The sequence below is a fragment of the Bombus flavifrons genome, chromosome 5, assembly GCF_040668555.2.
Source record: "Bombus flavifrons isolate JBK064 chromosome 5, iyBomFlav1_principal, whole genome shotgun sequence".
NCBI lineage: Eukaryota > Metazoa > Arthropoda > Insecta > Hymenoptera > Apidae > Bombus > Bombus flavifrons.
The window spans coordinates 11,466,582-11,491,440 of NC_138446.1; the positions used below are offsets into that span (position 1 = coordinate 11,466,582).

The window sequence follows — 24,859 nt, forward strand, 5'->3', positions numbered from 1 at the left end:
GTATTATCGACTAAAGAGCAACCGGTCAGGTCAAACCGATCGGTCGATATCGCATACCTCGAATGACTTAACGTTCAAGGTGGAAGAGATGAAATAACTCGAGTGTTAGAGGTAGACGGCACTTTATTCTTATTCGTTGTATCACTAAGTTGGGACTTTGTCGTCCTGTGTCTGTACTCTCCGATGGTTGAAGCTGAACTCTCTTTCCCAGTTCCTGATTCTCTCCTCCCGCCGTTGTATCCCTTCTCTCCACCGTGCCCTTCCAGCTGGTCCTTTCCTGGGTTTTTCCTGGCCTCGAGTCATTACGTTTACTGCCCTGAGAGGACCGGTAATTCGGAATTTCCTAATGAGAGAAATGGGCCTGTCCGTACCATAAACGGACGGCCGACTAAAATTCCGAACATAAGCTTTTTAATGTTATGAGAAAGAAATAATTGAAATGCACAAGGTTTTATTATTTTGGACGATTTATCTATATATTTTAAATACAGAAAGAAATAATTTGTTTATCTCTCTTTGTCATAAACAATTATTTTTCCCGTTATTCATATATCACAGGATAACTTCGTTTATCCGAATATGTTGCAGGACAAGGCCCTAAGTTAACTAACGAATTCTAACGATAAAAGTTCACTAGCTATCTTTACCAGCTGTTCTTATTAGTTTCGATAATAAGAACCGACGATTGGATAAGTGAGGTTGAACAACAATTTCGATCCAAACATTCAATCGTGTATCATAAACAGTCAGTTCATACCGAACGTGTATGATTTCAGGACACGCTTTCGTATAACTAAAAGTATGCTGGACAGTAATTCAATTAATGGAGGTTCAGTTATAACTTCATCTAATTGACACTAAACAATAACGTGTTCGTATAAATGAGGTCCGAATAAACAAAATTCTACTGTACCAATAATTGTAGAAATTGTAGTGATGCTTAATTCTGTTTATGTTTGAAAAGATTCAATATGGATGATAGAATGAATAAAAATTAATTTCTTAGGATGTGAAAATTTTAGTAGATTTGGATTCATATAAGCATGTAATAGTTTATTAAATAGAATTTCATAGAAATTTGTAAACAATTTTATAATTACTTCTTAAATTTTTTTTTAAAGAGAGCTTTCCTCTTCTTTTCCAAAGCTTCCATACGCATGTCTTCTAAATCTTCCATAATACCTAGAAACATCAGATTATTTAATTATTCCTGTAGATAATTATAAAAATAGAAAGATCCGCAAAACAGTATAAAAAATTTGTTAGCAATACCTATTTTAGTAGATACATATTCCTCTTTGAGCTGTTGTGCAAAACTGCTTTCCATAGCTACATCATCATCATTGTCTACATATTTATATTTATTTTTATCATAACCGAATATTTCGCTTATATATTTACTATAATCTTCATTTCCTTCTTCTACTTCATCATCGATAAAATCTTCAAGCTCAGAGTCATATTCCTCTTCATCATCCTCGTCTCTTATACGACCTGCACATTTAAGTATATATTTATTAGATATATATGTAAGTTATTGTCTTGTTTTTCTTATCCAGTTCATAAATCTAACGATTTAGACTTCCCATATAGTTACTAGTACATCAAAACTGAGAAAACCAAGGAATTGTTGACTTAAATCAAGCAATTAAAATATACATTGTTATACTGCTACAAAATCTTAGCGTTACTGATTTTATATTTAAGAGCTTTTCTACAACGCGACTGTCGCAAAATGTAAAACTTAAAAAAATAATGGCCTTAAAATTTTTCTAAATATGAACTTAATGAAACTAAATATGAAATATGTAGAAAGTTTTGATTATTAAGATTTATCCTTCCACAATAATTATTTTCTCTGACATACAATTAATAAAGTAAAAATATAAATTTTCTTACGTTTATGGTTAACCAGTGACTTCCTCTGTTCCTTTAAATGAAGCATTTGTTTAGATTTGATTGACTTCATGTCTGCTGGTGGAAATTGTTTTACTTTATTATTCATTGTTTGTGATATACGACACTTTGTTACGTTAATTGCTGGGGATTCTTTCTGTATGTTTTTCGATAACTCTTGTTTCTCTACTTTCATTTTTGATACTGACTTCTCAATTTTCGGATTTTTCATATCTTCAATCTGAGTTTTGTTTAATCTTAATTTCTTTTTTTCTTCTTCAATTGCTTGTCGCATTTCTTCTAATTTTTTTCTCTCTGTTTCCAACCTTTTTCTTTCCTCAGAAAGTATATCTCTCTCAGATGTTTTTGAAATGTTGGGCTTGTTTGGAGTAACTTTATTGAGATTAGGTTTCTCAATACCTCCTTTTTTAGAAGTTGATGATTGTAAGCCTGTTGCTTTGGAAAGAGTTTTATTCGAAATTGAAGATACTGTGGTTAATTTTTCGGATACTTTTGATATTTTGTTAGAAGAACTGGCATTATTACGACAATCTTGTGTTTTATTTAGTTTATTAGATGTCGTAACATCTCCCTCTTTATTATTCATATTGGCAAGTTTATTTCGTTGTTCTTTTCGTTCTCGCCATTCTTTTTCTTTTGCATATTCTTTCATTTGTTTTTTCGTCAATAACCTTTCTGGTTCATCACTTTTTGGTTTAACTTCAATTATGATTGGTTCATGTTGTTTCTTTTCAGCAATTTTTAGTAATTCAGTAAAATCAATTGGTGGTGGCATAGGTTTTCTCTTGGCTTTTGGTTTTTCATCTTTTTCCTTTTTATCATCTTTAATTTCTTTTTCAATTTTTTCTTCTGCCTCTAATTCTACCTCTTTTGCAAAATGTTTTCTTTTCCGACGGTGTCCTAAAGTTTCTCCCTCTTCTTGCTGTTTTAAAGCTAGTTTTACTCTATCCTGGAATTATAATTAATATTTAATAACGCGATTAATAAATATTTTAGTTAAATCATGGTTATTAGTTACAGTAATAAAAGAAATAGAAATTATATTACAGTGTACAAATACAATTTTTCATGGAGGCCATAGATTTTTTATAAAAAACTGGTTCCCGGTTATCTTAAATTTTCTATTCAACTTCATGTATTCATTATACACAATATATATACATATTGTACACAAATGATTTGTGTAAGAATCGTCAAAACACTGTGACCTTGATCATTTCCCCCTCCGTATAAAAAGTGTAATATAATTTAAAAAAAGCTACAAAAGCTACAAAATATATGCTCTTTCATACCTTTGTAGATGCTATATCTTTTATTGTCCTTTTTCGGCAGTCATCGAAAGCTGGTTTTTGCGAAGTCGTATTGTTGTATTTACTCATTAACTGATTATAAAATGCAGACGCTTCCTGCGAAACATATCCATAGTCGTCTTCATCAGGTTGTGAAGGACCTATGAACAGATAGATATACCTACATTTAATATTTAATGTTTAACATTAACTATACATACAAAGTTCTCAATGTTATCCGTCTAGTTATATTTTACGAAATATTCAATTTGTTCTTTTTTTTTCAATTTTCCTTACAATATTACTCATTTTCATGTATTTGGCACAATGATAAAGAAACAAAACTAACCGATATATACTAATTATTGCGAAACTTACACGGAAGTTTATTCTTAAAAAAACTATTTGACTATGTGCTTTTTTCATTGGAAATCATCTATAATGAAGGATTAAAAAAAGCTTCTAAAGTTACAGGTTGGAAATATATTCTATAGATCAATATGGAAACTATCAAGTTTAGAAAAATGGCTTAAATGTAAAACTTGTTTTGAAACGAAGAAATGAGCTGTATAAATAAATATTTAAAATCAGTATATATACATAACATAGTGTAACATAATAGCATATACAAATACTTTTAATATAATATACATAGAGAATGAGGTACATAAAGTCCAACAAGCTATTTTCTTCGAAACTACTGCAGTTATTGGCATGAATCATTTTTTATCTGTCTTCCTTGATACGTTGCAACTTTCATTAGAAACATTTCCATCTTCCATATCTTTCGAGATATTTGTCTGGAAAGATTAAAATGACATATCCTATATACACAATATCAGTTTTAATATAAGCTTAATATCACACATTTTAATATAGGTTTATACGATCTGTGGATTACGAACTATAGATAAACAAAAAATATATAATTCTTGGTATAATATAAAAATTATAAGATTTTTCACATTTTTATATTGTATGCACATAGAATGACCATACATATAAGCAAAGAAATTGTGTTTATGATGATTTGTGAGATTATATGTTTTATTTATTTTTTAATGTCTATTTCTTAACCACCAAAATTTTTATTATAGATATGATATGCACATGTTATTCTTTTTGACATGTGCAATTAAGATTTAATACTAGACCTATCCCTGGTAGGTCAAAATGTTATGTTAGATATGCGTGTAAGAAGTGTTTACAGATGTGTAAGGGCACAAAGTTTGGATATTGCATAACACACTGACTGCTATGAAGGATAATCTGATCACATTGGAGCAGAATTGAATCCTGTGATTGAGGCTCACTGACTAACAGAATTTCAGTGTTCTAAACCTTCTAATTGACCCCTGAATGATTAATCCTAATTCTAAGTTGAAGCTCCATGAGTGAACTAGCTTTGATGTATTACCACCAGCAACTTCAATTGATGAACGATTATTTTTGGAAACAGGCTAGTTTCTTTCTGAGAGACAAACAAGATTATAACCAAGACTTACAATTGATTCATAAACAATGGCTCCAGTTATACTTGGATATTTCTCTTGAAAAATTTCCAATGGACTGCTTGTTTATTTCGAATTAGTTTATTCAATTCATCTTGGCGGCAATTTCATTTATTCAAAAAAGGAAAAAAAAAAAAAGAAATGGCGTAAGACCTCTCTCTCGCTACATCAATTATTAACCCTCAGAGTACGGAACGCGAAGTACGGTGGTTGAGTCAAGAGAACTCATACCAATAGATTCAAACATTGGATTTTATTGAAATTTTGTCTTATATGTACTCTTATTCCATAGACAATGAAAAATGAAGTAATAAATAAGGAAATTATAAACTAAATTTAATTGATATAATGTATATAGTGTATTATATTATTTAACACATATATTAATAAAATTTCATTTTTCTTGCTGAATAACTAGAACTTATTAAACATTTTGAACTTAAAATTTTCATATGTACTTATATATAAACTGATATAGGGTAATTCATAAATGCATGTCCATACATCAAAGGGTTAATCTAGACGTTAAAATAAAAAACGTCATAAGAACATATATCCTGCATACCTTAGCTTTCGAGTTATGGATGATTAAAGAAAATGTTCCAAGTGTCCGTCTCGTGCCGCAACACATGCTACTGCACGCCTAAGGTAAACACAAGAGTAGTACGTTACGTCTTTTCTTGTCTTTCATATGATAAGTTCTACAAAATTAAAGTTAAGATATCTTTTAAACCACTCAAATTTCAACTATATTACCTTAGTACTTTTTAAGTAGAATAACGAGAAAATTCAACCCATGTAAAAACCAATATACATTTCGATTTAAGAAGATAATAGGATTATGGAATGTATATGTGCCATTGCACTAATAAAGAAGTATGATCTTATGAATGTAAAACTCTCTGAACCACTCAATTTCTACATAAGATTTTTCTCTAACTGCATTGATAATGGAAATATGATCTGAAACCATTGCGTGGAGCACTTTGTACATACATGATGCTAAAAGAAGGGTTTAAGAGTTTAAGGGCTCATATTACTCAGAGAGAGAAAGAGGAGTGAAACATATCTAATCAACAGATCCTAAGCATATTCTTCTAATGTGGAAACGACTTTTTTTATTTAAGTCCAACTCATGATTGTATTGATTGTCAACCTACTCTTTTTTGCCTTATAGCATATTAATCACAAGTCTTTTACTGCTCCCTTTGTATTTCATAATTATATTACAATTTTTTAATAAAATTTTAAATGAGCTATATTATGTAACAGTTTTTTATTATACTTATAGTATACTATCACATAAAACACTCGAGCAAAAATAATATAATCAGTTTAGAGTCTGTGCCCCCCAGACTACTCTAAAACTATAGTTATTCTAACCTGAATTGACAAAATCCCACTGCCCTGTTGGATGGTGGAAAAGTAAGAATGTTGCGATGATTGCATATATTCATATTCAATTACCTGTGGGCAAAAATGCTGCCCATTATGAATAAAGACTGATACTTTCAAATACTCATTAATATGTAGATCATTGATCATACAGAGCATTGCATTATTTTGTTTCTGCGGAACCTACACAATACGCTATATACCTCCCTAGTTTATAGCATTTATAGATCAAATCTATTATATATATGTCGGGTTATGGTTGGAATTTTGGGCGCGTAACAACTCATCACGTGAATTAACCATTGTTTTACACAACCGAGATTATATTTACACGTATACACAAGTCTACTACAAAGATTAACAAATAATAAGTCTAGTGAATAATAAGCTTAACAAATAATAAGTTAGTGGATAATAAGTTGAACGAATAATGAGTCTAAAAAATAATAAGTCTAATGAATAATAAGTTTAACAAATACTAAGTTCAATGAATAGTATGATTTACGAACAATAAGTTTAATGAACGCTATTAACAATATTTTTGAGTTCAAACGAATCCACGGCCAATGGGATAACTCTTTACTAAGCGTAGACTGATCTTAAGCAGAAATACGATGGTTGAAAACTCGACGTGTCACTCGCCAAAGCAGTCACAAGAATGCCAGCCCCGACGAGATTTTTCTCGCTGTACGATTACATTTGTTTTTCTATACCCGTTTGGACGCCGTTTATACGCCGTTGCTAGGCAAACTCGTTGGGAGCATCGAAAAAAGTTCCAAACGCCGTTGTTAGGCAGTTTCTGCCTGGAGTTTGATTAGTAATACAATGTATGACCCATTGTATCACATGTGGCTAGGCCCGCTCCCGAGGCCGCATGCCGCCACAACCACATTTCTCGGAAAACCCATACAACCACTCCAGACCTCCATTAGGCAAAATCCCGTGACCGTGGCTACGTTTGGCAACCAATTGTTACCTCGAACCCAGTCTCGCTATCACAAATCTCGAACAATTACAGCTATGGTAAAATCCAGGCTAGAGTACTAGAGTATGTTCCCAAAATTTGCAAGGAACGGCTTCGGCTTTCCTTTCATCTCCGACATATAAATATACTGATAACTTTATAATGACAATTACAATAAAAGAAAAGAAAACATTGAAGATATAAATTCCTATTCACATTAAATAAAAGTGTGACAAATTAAATATATAATATATAAACACTAATTTTTTTACTTTCTGTTAGCTGACAGTGAAAAAGATACTACCATTATTATACCTAAATTGATATTCATACTATATTATGTTAAACACAAAATATGACAATGCAACATAATAAATAATTGTATTAGAAGTTAATATTATGTGCCTCAATAATTAAATAACATATTAAATCTCATACTTTCTTTGAAGTTGTATGAATTATGTGTTCTAAAGACCAGATACAAATTAGAAGGTTTCCAAAACTCCGTAATAGTTTCAAAAACAGATTTAAATGTTAATATATTTACTTTTTTAAATTTGGTTTTAAAAATATTAATTTTTAACATGTTAAAGTATATGTTATTTTACTTATATAATAACATTTCACATACCTGCCATTGTAACAGCTGTGTTCTCATTGTCAATTGCATCTGGCAATACGGATTTATTTGCAGCTTTACATACTTTCAAATGTTTATTTATTCGACTTTGGGCTTTATGATCACGAAGTGCTAATAAATTCTAGATAAAAAAAAAGAATAATAATAAAACATTACAAAATTGTTAACATACAAAACAAATATTTAAAAATTAATTACACTTGAGTTTATATAAAAATCCAATATACCTCTCTTTTTTTCTTTTCTTCTAATGCTTTCTGGCGTTCTTCTTCTTCCTTACGAGCTAAAAATTTTTTTATATTGTCCGAAAGTGATTTACTCTGCTTCGTTGGTTTTTTGGGTGGAGAAAATTTTGTTTGGTAACAAGCAATTGACTATAATAAAAAACATATAATTTTATTGAAATAATAAATTTTCAAAGTTAAAGAAAGATTAAAAGGAGAAAATATAATAACCTGCTTATTATTTTCATTTTTCTGGGCCACACTTAGTAAAGTACCAAAATCCATTTTAACGATGAAATGGAATATACTAAATTATAGATATCATGACATTTCTTTCAGGTTCATTATTTGATTAGAGCTAACAAAATTATAGTTAACAATTGTTCGATTTTTACAAACTTTCAATCGAGTTGCATCGCACCACCAAATTACCAAATAAATATTGTCGAACGTTTACTAGAAATGTAGATCTTCGAATAAATGCTAAGACCTAAGATGAACTAAATTTGTTTGTAAGCAGAAATGAGTACAGCAGAGATGGCGCCACCATGCCCAAAATAGGACATTGTAAATATTTACTAATTGTATGTAATTAATTAATTATGCTCCAAACCGGAATAATGTTATACAAAGATGATTTTTGAGAGATAGAGCTTAAATTTAATTCCTGAACAGTTCAAAAATTCGCCTTATAGACTGAAAAATTTGATTTTTTTAATTTCTTCATAAGGAGATTAGTTCCACCGTTTCACCGCTAGACGGTTATAGTGTTTTTTAGACCGCGAGTTAGTCAATTTTTTAAATTTGCTTATAACTAAAAAATCAAAAGTTAAAAAATTTTGTTTCGAAACCGAAAAATTTGGATTTTTTAATTTTATTACCCGTCGATTGAACATAATTAAATATTACATATATGCACTTCAGACACAAATATTTCAAGATTAAGTGATGAAAACAGTATAGTTATTCAGGTTGTTGAAAGGTTGTTCAGGTTGAAATTGTTTTTCATGCCCTCCAAAATATCGAATAATAAATATATGGTTCTATTTTAAAAAACGGTGATGGAATCTTAAAATCTCGTAAAAAGAATGACTATGAACAAAAATTATTTCCACTGACACATGCAATGTAGTATAACTTTGTCTTGAGAAATTTATTCATTTTTCATACAACAATAAACAAGGCAGATATTTAAGTGATCCCATTTAGCTGATGCATTCTTATATTAATTTTGAATCTAATATGCTAAAAATTTATTTCAATTTTTAGTGAACATAAAATTTTGTACAAATAAACAATAATACATTTTATTTATAACATAAAAATTTGTTTATTTATGACGCAATAACAATAAATTTTTTAGTATTAAATTTTTATCAGAATGTGAAGCACCAATACATGTTTCAAAAAGTTGGGAAATATTAGATAAATTATCGACATTGCTATATAATGAAAGTATAAGACTATAACGCCATATTAAAGGTTCAATATCAATAGAAAAATTTAGTAATAATAAAATTAGATTTTTAACTTTACTCCAATTTTTTTTAATCGTATGTGACTTTATTTCAGAGAGTATCCTGTATTTTGAAGAACTTACTGGATGTTGCCTCTTACTTTTCTTGTAATAGTGCATAATTTTACATTGAGCGTGAATATTCAATGATTTTCCTATCTTATGGCCATTTATCTTCTTCTTCTGCGCATCTTTCTTATTTAGCCAAAGTAATTCAATAGCTTGATTCTAAAAATATATTTTTTGACATTAATAATTTAAATTTTTAATATTGAAGATTATCATTACATACCACTTTTATTTTTTTGACCTTCTTCATTTTTTATTTTATTTCTTATAATCCTATAACATATGTTTAATTTTAAATACAATCTAATCTTCTTTCACTTAACAATAATATTTAACTAACTTACCTGATAATAATATATAAAAAAGATCAACAGCATAATTTCATATCATGTACTGATAAGATATACTGTACTGTAATATAAACTTCAATTATTTTAATTTGTTAAACATTTTTATTTTAATATATACTTGATATTGTACACATATTAAGTATTAGTCTACATCAATGTACCACCTGATATTATAAATTTCTATCAAATAAGGTTATAGATTGATATTTACGTACTTTATGGTATGCATATACATATATATGTATACTACTGTGTATACACAGGTAATACTAGTACTTATTCTCGAGTTTATGTTTCCTTTGTCTTTTCTATAATAAATTTGATGAAATTAAAATTGAAATATCTTTTCACAAAAATTTTCGGTCATAAATACCTTAATATTTTTGTGTAAACAATAGAAAAACGTATCTATCGGTGTGTAAAAAAATATAAGATTCCATTAAAAAAAATTACGCAAATGTAGATCTCGAAGGGCATAGCGCATGACTATGAAAAAGTGTCTCGTATAATAATATGTATACCTTTCATCTTGTATAAACGATTCATTCCTTAGGCATGTCTTCGTGTTATTAAAAATAACGGAAATATTTCTTTGTAACAAAATCATTGAGACACGCTATAATATGCATACAATTCAATTAATTATATGAATTTTACGAATATGTGTACTTTAGTAAAGAATTCACGAACACAGGTATATATAAATACATACGAAATTTCTAAAATAAAATTTGTTATTAGATATCTATTTACAAGAACATAATTGCACATATTTCATTTGCATTAGATAAATACGTAACACTTTAAGAATTATATGAAAATTACATTTTTTTAATTACATAATGAGAGGAATTAATTCAAATATTTTCATACACTTTAGGAAGGTGACAAGTGCCAGACAATATTCGAAATGTCAATCAAGGTCTTAAAACATGTTTTAAAATGTTTGGTTATCAAATTTCATATAATATTTGACTGTATGATAGATTTCATTTTTGGGTTATATTATGATCATAATATACAAAAAGTACCACCTATTAAGAATGATTTATTACTGACAAGTGCATCAGAATTAGCTGAAAGAATCAGGTACTTTATTAGTTTATTTCTTTATATTGAATTACTTAATATCATTTATTTAGTTTATGTTGGAGGTCATTTAAACAAAGTGAAATATTATAAAATGTAATAGTAAAACGTTTGAGTATTTACTTTAAATTTATCAAAGACTGAAATATCTTGTAACTTTTATTTATAAAATGACATAAAAAAAGCATGACCACATTCTACTAGTGTATCAATGCACTTATAAAAAAGATTGTGTGATAAGATAACAAAATCTGTTAAAAGATTGGTCAATTACTGGAATCATTCTATATAATAATAACAAATAACTTAAATTATTGCTATTATGAGCTATATAATAAATTGGTAATAGATAAATATTAAAAAAAATACTCTTAAGGATGGATATAAAATTGAAGTGTACAAATATTTTTATAGAACAAAGAAGATATCATCTGTAGAGGTCGTAACAGCATTTATAAATCGGGCAAAAGAAGTAAATGGGATAATAAATGCAATAGTTGAAGATAGATATTCTGATGCCTTAGAAGAAGCCAAAGAAGTAGATAAATTTTTACAAACATTAGAAAATATTGATTCAATAAAAGAAAAGAAACCATTTTTGGGTGTTCCTTTCACAACAAAAGAAAGCAATGAAGCAAAAGGTAGTTTTATTTAATATTTCTATATATTTTACGTCATAATGATATGTATTGAGTTGGTCAAAAAGTTTTTTTGTTTTTTTTAATGAAGCATTATGTCATGTTACAAATGTCAATAATATAAAAATTGTTAGAATTGGAAATATCTAACTACAAAAAATTTATGTTTATGTATAGTACGTAGTATATATGCTATTTTCCATTAGTTTTTCTTCAAGTAACCAAAACCCACAGTAGCCCACACATATCCCACAACATGATTAAATTATATTGGATTGATTCACATTCACGCTAATAAAATAATGAATTTCTGAAGCTACTAATTTTTTCTGTATTTATTTATTTATTTAACTTATTCTGTATTTATTCACGTTTATTATGGTTATTTAGATATGCTTCATACGATGGGTTTAACAAGTAGATGTACTTTCCGTTCTGAAGAAGATGCAACAGCAATAGGCTTTATGAAAAATGCTGGTGGAATTTTGATTGCAAAGACGAACATTCCTGAATTAAATCTCTGGACTGAATCAAGAAATAATGTATATGGACAAACATGTAACCCATATAATACTACTAGAAATGTTGGTGGAAGTAGTGGTGGAGAAGGAGCAATTACTGCTGCCTGTGGAACTGCATTTTCTGTTGCCAGTGATATTGGTGGTTCTACTCGAATGCCTGCTTTCTTTAATGGAGTGTTTGGATTTCAATCAACTGCAGGTTTTCAAACTTGCAAATATTAATATTACATACCATAACTTTTAATGTAGAAAAACAATCCCACCTATTTGGTTTTGTCTATCCTTCCCTTATTATAATTTCTTATTTTTTGAATAATATAAACAGCTTTAGGGAAACTGCAGAAATGCGTTTTTTCCTCTGATTTTAATGATTTTTGGATGTATTGTAAAACTCAAGATTTTGATCTTAAACATTATTCATAAAAATCTCCCGGTACTATTACAATGTATTCTTCCTATAATTATGCGTCTATGGCAGCATATGCGTCAGTATTGGTTGCCAGTTGCTAAGCTTCTGTATATAACCATTTTTAGGTTTAACACCACTGAAAGGCATTGGACTTCGAAAAGAGGATTATCCTAATTCAATGGCAGGAGTGGGACCAATGTGTAAAAAAGCAGAAGATTTAGTACCTATTTTGAGAGTTTTAGTTGGAGAAAAAATCTCATTACTTAAGCTTGATGCAGAAGTAGATATAAAATGTCTTAATATTTTTTACCAAGAAAATTCAGGTGATATAAGAGCAAGTAAAGTAAATTCTGAAATGAGAGCTGCTCTTTTAAAAGTTGTACAACATTTTAAAGAAATTACTGGATCTGCAACAAAAGTAAGTTCTTAAAAATTGTACATGATTTCTTCATAGATTTGATTATTTCATATTATATATTCATTTAATATATCTTAATTATAATTTTATTTACTTTTTATATTATGGAAGTGTTGCATTATTTTTATATTTATTTTGTTGCATACATATAGTATTTAATATTTAATTGTGAAGTTCTATAATAATGTTACACTACATATAATAAACGATTATTGTTTGTGTGAATGGTTATAGTAATACAGAAAGGGGAGAAAGATAACTTAGTGACTAAACTTTGAACTGAGTATAATGATTTCCAAAATATTTCAATTGATGGATGTTTTGAAGTGAAGGCAGTAACATGTAGTAGAGTGATAGTTTGGAGGATACCAGTGAATCGAAAATTTAAGTGAATGAAGGCAGTTGAGTTTGTTATTTATTTTCACATATGCATTGAAAATTCTTCAGCTATTATTATTTGATCCCTGGATATTATAAAGTAGCTAAAGTTGCTCAACTTTTTCGATTTTTATAGAGTTGCAATGTAACTATGCAGAGTTATTCTTTCTTGGAACTCTAAGCTAACCAGAATAGTCAGCGATTCTTTCGTACCTGGTTACTGGATAACTGATCCAAATGTAGAGAATATGTGAAGGATTTTTCTGCATAAATTCTAGACAATTCCATGTGATTATTTAAACGATTAACTTCCATGAGAATGTTGTTAGAAGATTCTAATTTCAAGAAGGATTATAATAAATCTTAAATACATTTTAAGACTGGAATGTTTGATTTTGAAGTATTTTCCAACGCATTTTAAAAAATATGCATGCTCATTGGTTCTTTTCAAACGCAGTTAATTTCCAATTATGCTTTTAGGGCATCTCGAACATTCTTCTATACGTCATCAGAATGCCTTTACTTAGAGAGGTTGGGCAATATCTAAATGAGGCTTTTAGTAAAATCACATAATTTTCCTCTAGGTTTGAGTCTTGGTATACACAGTTTTTAATTGACCTCACGGAAACACCGTTTATGACACCTTCGGCTATTGAATTTTGAACATTCTGTCAACAATTTTAAACATATTGTCACAAATAACAATATTGACAAATAATATTGACGACAATACATAGATTCTTGTCTCAAAATGCTTTTTTTTTTAAAAAATTTAATGAGAATCTTCGCGTATTTTTGTTCTTCCAAACAAAACAACTTCCATTGCTATATTTTTACATTTTCACTCATTCTACATTGTTTTATTTATATTTAAAAACTTTAAAAATAAATTAAATTACAAGAATTAGATAGTTATAATTATAGTTATAGATATTTTTATTTCTAAGAAGTTTTAATTGTAATTTATTTGAATTACAGATAAAAATACCTGGTTCTGAATATAGTTATCGATTATGGCGATTTTGGATGACACAAGAAAATTTTGATTTCAAAATAAATATAACAAACGGAAAGGTACTATAACTTATATGCATTACGTATGTTTATAATTATGTATTGTTATGTATGTATAATTATGTAGATGTAACATCTTTAATTTCGTGTAACAAGTGATGGTTGTTAGTTAAGGTATATCTAATCAATGCTCTATCTTACTCGCTTAAGCACTCTTACGCGACTATATTCGTAAATACTTTGTTCAAGAAGGTGATAATAGCTCCCCTTGTTTCGATTTATAATTAGTGTATTGTTATTGTTTGAAATGAATAGTGATCAGTATCCAATACTAGTATATATTGCTTTATTCTGATCTTAAATGGCAGTTCTACTTTTTTGATAGTTAGTATCATGTTTATCATTTAATCGATAAATTAATCCAGTAAAGAAAATCTTGTGGACAATGATGAAAAATGTAGTAACTTATATAAATGTAATTTTTTTAGTACCGTGCGAGTGCTCTTACAGAAATTTCCAAATTTTTAACTGGGAGATCAGATTTAACGTTAGCTGCTATTCTGAAACTAATTGATGAAGACATATTTCCTCGAGAAAATGCTGAATGGGCAATGAATGTAACAACAAATATGAAACAATATTTGATGGTAAATTCTTGTTTAATATAATTTTATTATTATTTAATCATGACTTATATAATATAATTATATAATATAAAGTCGTAAATATTTTTTACTCTAATCTTTGCATGCAGCAAGTTTGGCAAATGCACTTGACAGTACATTGTACTACCCGCCTTCTGTGGTATTGTGCTGCAATTATACTTTTATTTTTAGGATAAATTGGAGCATAATGGGATACTAATTTATCCATCTTCACCTTTTCAAACTGGTTATCATTATACAGCTTACTTAAGACCATTTAATTTTGGTTATTGGTGTCTTTTTAATGTTTTAAAATTTCCGGTGTGCCAAGTGCCTCTTGGTGTAGGCAAAAACGGACTACCTATTGGAGTGCAAGTAAGTAAATTATTACTAAGTAATTGGATTAGAATATTAAGCATTTAATAACACATGAAAGATTTCAAGAAATTAATTTAAGATGAAAATTAGAAATATCAAAATTATGTTTAGACCTTCATTGTTTTCTACAAATTTAAACAATTCATTAAAATGTCATAAAGTATAAAACTAGAGCTTGAAAGAGTTACCTTCAAATTTTATCAAAATTCTCAAAGATCAACTTTAGGATCCTTGGCTTAAAAAGATGAAACCCTGAATTAACTGATAACTTTTTATTTCTTAATGAAGGTACACCCTATATGTAGATATAGATATGTATAATAGTGTTTACATGTGTGTAGTTATATTTTAACAAAAGCTTATTTTGTAACAGATTGTAAATTTTTAAATATATATTTTAAGTTTTTTAATGGAGTAATAGATCTAGTAAAGTAGTTACTAATTTATCTAACAAGTTATAATTTCTTTATTGAAGGTCGTAGCAGCTCCCTATAATGATCATTTATGTTTGGCTGTAGCACGAGAATTGGAGAAAGTGTTTGGTGGTTGGGTTTCACCAGCCTAATTTATTACAAACTGATATTAATTCAACTCAACAATGATTTACAAAAGTAATTGCTATTTAGTAATAACAGTGTGATATTATTATTTACTATACAATATTCTTTCTACATTTGTTAACATATTATAGATAAGATAATAATAAACAGTGGATTTAAGGTGCAATATAATTGTGTTGTTATTATTACTTTTAAATCAAATACTAATGCATATTATAATTAAATATTGCAAGGTTGTCTTCATTTATATAGTAATGTATTCTTCATACTTTATTTAAAAATAAAGTTAGAGATTTGATATGTCACATACAATAATTGTATATATTATTATTACATATAATAATTGTATATAGTATTTATTATTATAGACCAGATATACATTTAAATACCTGCTATCTTTTTCGATACTGTATTTGTTTATTCTTTACGTTTAATACATTTCACTTTATCGTATTTACATACTGTCTATCACCTGACTTAATTACTTGCAATTGATCATCAACAACAGTTAGCCTATTATAGCATGTCGAATTGTTAGACTAAATTTAATAGTCGTATTTAAGTTAAATATCCATGTATGTATATATTGATTTGTGTAATGATACTTCTATGAATACTTTTTTGTATGTTAAAAAGTCGACATCTTAAATCAAATGTATTTATAAGAAAAGTTATCTTTATATATTAATAGAATCATTTTTGATTTTTCGTGCACTTTATCGAGCAGAACAATTCCATAACCTATGTGAAATAAATCTTACATACAATATACTTACATGCAATGTACTATACTAAGTACATTAAACTACGTATAACTTGGTATAACCAGAATACATAGTTGTGTAGAAGTAACAATCGAATATTTACATATTTCTTATACTCAAAAATTTCATGTTTGGTTCCATTAATTCCATTTTAATAAGAATTAAGGAATATTGATTATAATAAACATTGAAATTGTAACTATATTACTTGTAAAGTGTCATATGTATTTATCGTTATAAATTTATAAGATATAAAGAAGTTACAAGAGAATAGCGAATATTAGAATATTGAAAATGTGCTAGTTATAAAATTTTGGAAATGTCAAGAAACGTTAACGTACATAAAGGAAATATAAAAGTGGTTTTATTGTTTTTTTATTAAATTAATATTACGATAAAAACAAGAAGGTTATGTTACCGCACAGTTTTACAAAAATAAAACAGCAATTAAAAACACGTGTGAAAATTGAAGTTTATAAAGTGCATAAATATGATAAGATTTGGAACGATGTTCGATAACCGTGAAATTGGAAAACGAATACGACGCTTACTTGATGGGAATTACTCATATCGTAAGATACTCATATTACTTACTATATGTGGTGGAATACTTCTATATTTTGGTCCATCTTTTGTGCAGTGGCTTTTTTCTTCTACTAGAGAATCAATAGAAGGTAATAAAAGTTTCCTATTCTAAGTCTATAATATTAATATTATGTGTAAAATAAATTATACAATTGGAATAGGTTATAATTTTTTCTCTGTCAAAGCAACAGGAATTTAATGGAAGAAGATTGTAAACTATTAAAATGAACTTACAAAATATAAATGCATTTCCATCTTTAATTGAAATTTATATATCAATTACAGAATTTTCTTTGTTTATATTCACTATATCTATTGATCACTGTTTTAATAAATTTTTTTATTCATATTATTAGGTTCTCAATTATATTTATGTCAGATATTACATATATTGTATTCTATTTTATTTTATTCTATTCTATCCTACAAACAATACTTCAATAGCACTTTAATAGCATGGCAATGTAAATTAATATTGAAGTATATGAAAAAAATGTACTTGTAATATTTACAATATTGAAATATTTTATAAGAAATCAGTGTATTTATTTTCTATACTGATATTCATAAATATTGGTCAATCAGAATCATTTTTAAAGTGATGAGAATAAAAGCATAGAACAAGGAGAAGTCCACTTGTATTTTAATTATGAATTTAATGTATGCTTAGATTTTTATAACATAGTGTTGTCAAACTATTGAGGAATGTACTGAGGTAAAGGGTAAAGATTTTGGTCTTGTCGAGCCTGGACAAGGAATAAGGGTTAGCCTAGAATTTCCATGATTGTCTAATATTTATGAACTGCTATATTTATTTTCTATAGTGACATATCTCTGTTTTTATAGCAATTGAAGATCACTGTATGAATGAGCGACTAGCTGCCTTTCATTCAGATATTGAAGAATATAATGCAAATATTCTCCACAATCCACCAAAGGAAGGAGAACATCATTATTTGCCATATATCGGCAATGGGGTTTTTGGAATTCCTATTTTACCAGAGGCTTTAATATATATAAAACGAGGAAGAGCACTATCATTGCCAATACAGTGGCAACCCTTAATTTCTCATCCTTTACTTAAAACCAATTTTTATCGAGATGCTACGATTACTCACTTTACAAGCGGGATTGTTTATCGTTACCAGTGTTTTAGAGAAGGATATTACATAGAGTTTCAATACTATGCTCATAGAATATTTGATGCAATATTGGTACAAGATATAAAAATAACTAATCCTCTTTCACTTTCCCAAAATGTACCATTGAAGCCACAGATGTCTACACAGTGGGATAATTACCGCATAGAAGTGATCAAGTACTTATTTAACTTTATTCATAATATATTGCCAGTGTAGTGGAATAATGATACAACTGCGAAAAAGTGATTTTTCATAAAACAAAGAAAATCAATTTATTGAATAAAATTTATAATTGAATAATCATGAAAATATTTTATAATGTTGGGATTGAAGCAATTGTTAATATTCTCAATTTACTTGTAGATTTGAATTAATCACAAATGATATTGTTCAAATTTACATAATCAATCATTAACAATATCTAATATTTCAATGATCACTACTGATTATTAATATGATTGTTTTCTAATTACCAAGAATGTTTGGAAAATAATGAAATTTTTTGAAAAGATTAGGTATTTGTGAAATTAATAACACATTTAACTCAAAATTTGCAAATGTGCAATTGTGTTGAAGTAATAATATTTCCTTTAATAAATTAAATTGAATGCATTTTAATGTAAAAGATATTAACTAAGATTTAAATTAATGTAAATAATAATAATTGATCTTAAATTTGATGTTAGTTAAATTAGTATGTTGCATTAGTAAAAGAGGCAGATACTTTTGTAAATAACTATAATATAAAGATTGGTACTATAACATGTATATGTTAACATACAATTATTTGTGTTCAGAATTCAGGTAGATGATTTTGTGGATGAATATAATCTAATTTCTGGATTTATTCCATTATCTAACTCAAATAAAATTGTGACAGTATCAATAGTTTATAAAACACCTCCAAGAATATTACAAATTAAAGCAAGAAGTTCTATAAAATTAAAATTCTTAACAAGTATACAGTATAGTGAACCTACACTCATGGAAGAACACCACATTCAATATGAATTAACTAAAGAAAAAGCTATAGAGGTATATATAATTTATAAAACATTAAAAATTTATTACATGCTTCAATTTCATATATTTTATTACAGGCAATTAAGAAAGCAATCAGTGTTCAGCACCAAAGTTTAAAAGAAGATCATATTAATCTTTGGCAAAGTTATTGGTACACAGGTCTTAGAATAAGCGACTCTAAAGCTGATGGTGCAATAAATGGTCATAAAATAAATTCCACTCTATATTATGTATTGTCTCAAATTTCGAAAGGTATTCCCGATATAGAAAAAAATATAGCCATGAATGAAGGTTGTTACCGCGGGCATCACACCTTGTAAGTAATACAGGTATTTATAAATATTTTTGTGTAGAATTTTTATTTTATTTTCTTATTTTAGAGATGCTCCACGGTTATGGAAAGACACATCCTCTATTAACGCTATGAACAATGTCGTTGAAGCATGGTTAATAACATTAGAAAAACAAGGATGTCACCATTTAATGATTGGTGATCCTGCAGCAGTGCAACAAGCTATCGTTTTAAGTCTTGGTAGTTTACGTTTTAGTAATCAACATCTTGAATTTAATATTGATCCACAATATCTTAATCGGGATTATTTATTTAGGTATGGTATTAAAATATTTTTTATAAAAAGTATAGTAAATATAAGTTTCATACATAACACGTTTGTTATACAAATTGACATTAAAAAATGGCAAGTATAATGTAAATGATTATAACTAACAGCTTAAATAATTCTTCTACTTTTTGCAGAATAGAATATTTTTTTGAAAAAATTATGGAGACGATTATTAACTTATTTTCTTATGTTTTATGTATGTTTTAGGAGAATAAGTTATGGTAATGTAACACATTTAAATATATCAGTAACGGTTGGAGAAGATAATCGTGCAGTTTTAAAAGTAGCTTTAGACAAGAGTGATAGTGTCTATTTTGGATGTGATGCTGGATGTTTGAATCCACCTGTTTCACTGAGTCAATTGTATGCAAGCATTCCAGTGAAATTGACAAAACCATTAACGGCTATACTGTATGTAACATCTGATTATCAACATATGCAAGATTTGCGAAATGCTTTACATGTACATGCTATAGACGATGGTTGGTATATATATAATACTTTATTATAACATTTATAAATTTTGTTCGATTAAAGTCGTTTAGGAGTATGCTATTTATATCGCCGATATTATTGACGCTGAATCTTGTTTTAACACAGCACATCAATCGAAATCAATATGAAAAATCAATATATCTATATCTTATATTATCTACAAGCTATATAATTCTACGTAGTAAATGTTAAAAAAATGTTATCCTGTATAAGATGTAGATATAATCTTTTAATGAACCAAAACTCATAAACTCCACAACAATTAAATATATATATTACACATAACTTTTTTGTAGCTCCAGCACATGATCATCTTGTAATGGCTTTACATAAACATGGACATCAATTAGGAGGCTTACCAACGCTTTTTTGGATCAGTATATGTTTTCTTATAATTGTGTTCCACTTATTTCTTTGTAAACTTATTATTAATGAATATTATGGTCATCAAGATAAACAAAAAGTGAGGTATAGTAAGCTATGATATATACATTGTATATATTACATATATATGTTCATATATGTACATAATACATATGTGCATGTATACAATACATGTATGTATGTGAGTGTTAATATAAAGCTAAACTATCTTCATATATTGTATGTATAAATTTAACTATAATGTAAAAATTTATGGAGAATTCTACATACAAAGGGGGCCAGAAAAATCTATACATGCCTCAATAAAAGAAAAAGCTGTATAAAAGGTGTGAGCTGAATCTATACAGGCGTCAAAGAATGAATATAGATCAACTTTGACTTCTATGATTACAATAGAACCCCAAAACACAGTCACTGATAAAATCTATTAAAGTGTATATACATTTTTTTTGACCCCCTCTGTGTGCGTGTGCGTGCGTGCGTGCGTGCGTGCGTGCGTGTGTGTGTGTGTGTGTGTGTGTGTGTGTGTGTGTATAGTAACTATTTTTAATATTATATAATTATATATATTATATTATAAACATAAGTTTCTATTTTACTTAGAAAACTCTGTTATCATTCTTGTTATCCTCATCATTATTATTATGCTAAATTAAGAATACATGTGCAGTTCATAGCACAACTGAAGAAAAAATAATTTTTTACGAGAAGATAAATAAGTGATTTGTTACAGAGATCTATTATTTATGATTTTTTTTTTACAGAGAATTTGTTTTGAAAATATAACATCAAACAGTTATATAATACAAGTACCTGGTTACTGTGTCACTCTATCATTGATTGTTTCTATCCACATTTATTTACCTAACATTAACTGTTATGTTGTTTAGGTGATATAATAGATTTTTATACATTAATTGTATTATAATTTAATTAACTTTAAAATTATAATTTTATACATTATTACAAACTTTAAAAGTGCTCATCTTGTTCATCTGGTTCTTATACACAACTCTGATTTACGGATTAAGAAAATATGAACAAAATCAAAGACATTCTCTTTATTTTTAATTTTTTAAATTGTATAATTTGATATTTTATTTGTCTTCCCCGTAAACCTATGTGTTGGCAATTCTTTCTGCGGGGATCCTCAGATATGTTGTAAGTGTCTATATCTAGCATGAAGCTCTATCGGCCTTCATGGGCGAGAGGTTGAAATACACTCAACCAGCGCGCTTCAGTCATGCACAATACTCAGCTGCCTGTATGCGAATTTGACAGTAGAATCATCACTAGGACTGAGATAGGATCACTTTTCAAAGTCCTACTGTCTACCATACACGTTGCAGGAGCAGAGAAGCGGATAGGACCCTGTTCATACGCCAACGTCTCCAAGGAAGCCTAAGTCTGTTCCCATCATTCCCCGAAGAGGCATTTATTCTGCTCAAAGGCGGACTTTTGATAATGCCAGGGAGACATTCAGCTTGCAGATAGCCAACCCACAATTATCGGATTTGTTCGAATGACAATTCGGGTTCTAAAAAGGACGGTCATCAATGCAGTGAGTCGCGCTAGATCATAAAGATAGGTATAATTTATAAAGTTTATTAAAAAAATTGCGGAATGAATGAAGGTATAATATAGGATTGTTGCGTAGTTTCTGGTATTAATTTTCAAGTAAATAGTGTGCAAAAAGTTACGTATTTACAATTTCTTCCCTCAATGTTCTTATTCTACTTATTTGTACCTAAAAATTAGAAGTAATTATTAAAATGAAAGTTATGTTTATAATTTTCTATAAAATTATAATCGTAATTATAATTAATATAAAAATTACCTAAAAAATGATTTTTAAGAACTTGAAATATTTGTTGAATAAAAGGCACTTCCCTTAATACATATGCATGTAAACGTTGAAATAAATACTCCAGATCATCGTTTCTATTGTTATACAGCTTCGATTTCTTTATATTCTTTAATTTCGCACTGTTCTTCTATTGCATTTTCATACTCGTCTTCCTTTTCCTCCTTTACAAATACGCTTCTACTTTCGGCTTTTTGACAGTCTGACATAAATTGTATTACTTCCTCTGCTGAGAATCTTTCGCCAGTAATAACTCTTATGTCATGTTGCAAATCACAATGGCAAATATCTTTTTGGTGCGGTATAATCTCTCTCCAAGCATCTCTAATATTTTTTACTGTTACCTCTGTCCATTCCGCCATATATTGCAATTTTTCGTAATGTTTCATGGCGATAAAGTTTTTTTAGCTTGGCTATTATACCTTGGTTCATGGGTTGTATGAGAATATTGGACGTTCGTATTCGGCGGTAGATAGATAACTTTAAAGTTTTCGCAATCCAGTATTTCCGTTGAGATTTTATGTCCTAAGCAAACATTCAATAATAAAATTACCTTCCCAATTATCAAATCTTTCGCTTGATGGGCTCGTGCACTAGGCTTAAAATTATTCTCGTATCAATCAACAAATAATGATTCAGTCTGTTAAATAGATGGTACATTTATACTGTACGTGTGAAAGTGTATGTGAGCGTCGAAGGACGTCCACGTCTCAGTTGAGACAAAAGCAATAAAAAGCGATTAAAAGCGGTTAGAGGTTATTAGAAGCGATCAGAAGAAAATAAACAAGTAAGCGAGTAGGTTGTCGAGTCCTTCAGAGAGTAACGTGCATGTAGAGTAAATAAATTTTAAACTTTTTGTTTCTCCAAATTCTCTCTATACCTTAACACAGTCATTGAGTTGAGACGAGTTTGTGACTTAAAAGTAACCGGAAGTTTCTTTTTATGATCTTTTAAGGCTCTGTTAATGACTAAAGGCATCAATTTATGCGTTCCAGACGCATTTGCATATAATACAAATTTAAAACTGTCTTTATGGCTCTTATATTCTTTTACGGATATTTCTTTATTTTGGTTTCCGCCAGTTTCGAGGGAAGAGTTTTCCATTAAAGAAAGGTGTTATCTACATTGTATATGTTTTCTTTCGTAATATCTTCTCTCTTCATTAATTTTTCAAAGTCCTTAATAAATTTGTTAGCTCCTTCTTCATTGGCAACAACATTCCTTCCATTGGTTCGCATTAGACGTATGTTATGGCGTTTTTTAAACCCCACTAACCAGCCATCGCTTACTCTAAAACTAGAACATGACCCCATGTTGTCTCTCAATTCGGTAGCCTTTTTAAAAAGCAAGGCGTCCGATAAATGATCTCCAGAAGTCTTCTTCTCTTTAAACCACGTCAGTAAGTATTGATCTAGTTCCTCATATAAAGGTTTTCTTATCCTCTGTCTTCTTTTCTGTATCGTACTTTTGTCTGCAAATTCTAGAATTTTCGTAGCGTTCCTCTTTATCCTACGAATCGTTGATTTATCTACGTTATATTTTATAACAACAACTGTAGTACTTGTTACTTTTATGTCTTCTAAGACTTTTAATTGTTGCTCCATAGATATTGTGATTTGTTTCTTCTTATTTGTCATGTCAAACACTTTAATCAATAATATATACACGAAAACTAAACTAAAAAAAGATAATGACACTAAAATCAAATTAATAAAAGTAATTTGTTAACGCTGAATATATTTAATGAATATACAATATTTATTTATAAATACAAAGTTTAAAGATTCTAATAATTTACACAGTTCCCTTTGACATGCCCCGGTGACCACGCAGCTCGTCGGTTGACTATTGTAACTGATCCGAATTCAAATATCGAGGAGATATTACTAACTCAATAATGAAACTTCTTTATTTCCTTATTTATTTTTTTTACTAACGTATTTGTGAAGTTTGACTGATTAAAATAGGATCAGACACGACATGGTTTAAATCACATTAACTCATCTAATAGATGAAAAAGAATAAATTATTATCATTTATTAAATAAGCAAATAT

At 28.5% G+C, this 24,859-nt stretch overlaps 4 protein-coding genes and 2 long non-coding RNA genes across 11 annotated transcripts; 2 read left to right on the forward strand and 4 right to left on the reverse strand.

The window, feature by feature from the left end:
- Positions 1 to 1,032: 1,032 nt before the first annotated feature.
- Positions 1,033 to 8,423, reverse strand: LOC138179814 (protein SPT2 homolog). The gene is made up of 7 exons (XM_069112956.1): positions 8,172 to 8,423; positions 7,944 to 8,090; positions 7,708 to 7,837; positions 3,210 to 3,367; positions 1,900 to 2,866; positions 1,273 to 1,494; positions 1,033 to 1,182 (listed from the first exon to the last, which is right to left on the reverse strand). Exons 1-7 carry the CDS (start codon positions 8,223 to 8,225, stop codon positions 1,097 to 1,099), a joined length of 1,764 nt encoding a protein of 587 aa, XP_068969057.1. The 5' UTR covers positions 8,226 to 8,423; the 3' UTR covers positions 1,033 to 1,096.
- Positions 8,424 to 9,868: 1,445 nt separating this feature from the next.
- Positions 9,869 to 10,838, reverse strand: LOC138179891 (uncharacterized). Its single transcript, XR_011173153.1, has 2 exons — positions 10,701 to 10,838; positions 9,869 to 10,594 (listed from the first exon to the last, which is right to left on the reverse strand). It is a non-coding gene; the product is annotated as an uncharacterized LOC138179891 (long non-coding RNA).
- LOC138179887 (fatty-acid amide hydrolase 2) lies at positions 9,972 to 16,095 on the forward strand. Of its 2 annotated transcripts, none has more exons than XM_069113132.1 (9): positions 9,972 to 10,569; positions 10,756 to 10,964; positions 11,379 to 11,605; positions 11,993 to 12,322; positions 12,658 to 12,950; positions 14,307 to 14,402; positions 14,831 to 14,989; positions 15,179 to 15,365; positions 15,840 to 16,095. In XM_069113132.1, exons 1-9 carry the CDS (start codon positions 10,522 to 10,524, stop codon positions 15,857 to 15,859), a joined length of 1,569 nt encoding a protein of 522 aa, XP_068969233.1. In that variant the 5' UTR covers positions 9,972 to 10,521; the 3' UTR covers positions 15,860 to 16,095. The 2 variants fall into 2 exon arrangements, with proteins under 2 accessions (XP_068969233.1, XP_068969232.1); XM_069113131.1 differs by having other exon boundaries at positions 9,976 to 10,569; positions 15,179 to 15,361.
- Positions 15,235 to 16,684, reverse strand: LOC138179893 (uncharacterized). The gene is made up of 2 exons (XR_011173155.1): positions 16,314 to 16,684; positions 15,235 to 15,347 (listed from the first exon to the last, which is right to left on the reverse strand). It is a non-coding gene; the product is annotated as an uncharacterized LOC138179893 (long non-coding RNA).
- Positions 16,685 to 16,719: 35 nt separating this feature from the next.
- Positions 16,720 to 22,509, forward strand: LOC138179886 (uncharacterized protein KIAA2013 homolog). Of its 5 annotated transcripts, XM_069113129.1 has the most exons (9): positions 16,720 to 17,260; positions 17,329 to 17,362; positions 18,120 to 18,591; positions 19,213 to 19,450; positions 19,516 to 19,754; positions 19,819 to 20,046; positions 20,269 to 20,543; positions 20,853 to 21,024; positions 22,290 to 22,509. In XM_069113129.1, the coding sequence occupies exons 1-9, from the start codon at positions 17,243 to 17,245 to the stop codon at positions 22,432 to 22,434; spliced, it is 1,821 nt and encodes a 606-aa protein (XP_068969230.1). In that variant the 5' UTR covers positions 16,720 to 17,242; the 3' UTR covers positions 22,435 to 22,509. The 5 variants fall into 5 exon arrangements, with proteins under 5 accessions (XP_068969230.1, XP_068969227.1, XP_068969228.1 ...); XM_069113126.1 differs by having other exon boundaries at positions 16,720 to 17,362; XM_069113127.1 differs by lacking the exon at positions 22,290 to 22,509 and adding an exon at positions 21,705 to 21,741 and having other exon boundaries at positions 16,721 to 17,362.
- Positions 22,510 to 23,907: 1,398 nt separating this feature from the next.
- LOC138179807 (tigger transposable element-derived protein 2-like) lies at positions 23,908 to 24,441 on the reverse strand. The gene has a single exon (XM_069112950.1). The coding sequence runs from the start codon at positions 24,439 to 24,441 to the stop codon at positions 23,908 to 23,910; it is 534 nt and encodes a 177-aa protein (XP_068969051.1).
- Positions 24,442 to 24,859: the final 418 nt, after the last annotated feature.

Excerpts from the sequence above, each read along its gene's own strand:
- LOC138179814 (XM_069112956.1), bottom strand. The coding sequence starts at position 8,225 with ATGGATTTTGGTACTTTACTAAGTGTGGCCCAGAAAAATGAAAATAAT. Across the intron at positions 2,867-3,209 it reads AAGATATAGCATCTACAAAG|GATAGAGTAAAACTAGCTTT; the intron begins GTATGAAAGAGC and ends TTATAATTCCAG. Across the intron at positions 1,183-1,272 it reads ATATGTATCTACTAAAATAG|GTATTATGGAAGATTTAGAA; the intron begins GTATTGCTAACA and ends TGATGTTTCTAG.
- LOC138179886 (XM_069113126.1), top strand. The coding sequence starts at position 17,179 with ATGATAAGATTTGGAACGATGTTCGATAACCGTGAAATTGGAAAACGA. Across the intron at positions 17,363-18,119 it reads TACTAGAGAATCAATAGAAG|CAATTGAAGATCACTGTATG; the intron begins GTAATAAAAGTT and ends CTGTTTTTATAG. Across the intron at positions 20,047-20,268 it reads AATCGGGATTATTTATTTAG|GAGAATAAGTTATGGTAATG; the intron begins GTATGGTATTAA and ends TGTATGTTTTAG.
- LOC138179807 (XM_069112950.1), bottom strand. The coding sequence starts at position 24,441 with ATGACAAATAAGAAGAAACAAATCACAATATCTATGGAGCAACAATTA.
- LOC138179887 (XM_069113131.1), top strand. The coding sequence starts at position 10,522 with ATGAATTTTACGAATATGTGTACTTTAGTAAAGAATTCACGAACACAG. Across the intron at positions 10,965-11,378 it reads GAATTAGCTGAAAGAATCAG|AACAAAGAAGATATCATCTG; the intron begins GTACTTTATTAG and ends ATATTTTTATAG. Across the intron at positions 14,990-15,178 it reads ATATGAAACAATATTTGATG|GATAAATTGGAGCATAATGG; the intron begins GTAAATTCTTGT and ends TTTTATTTTTAG.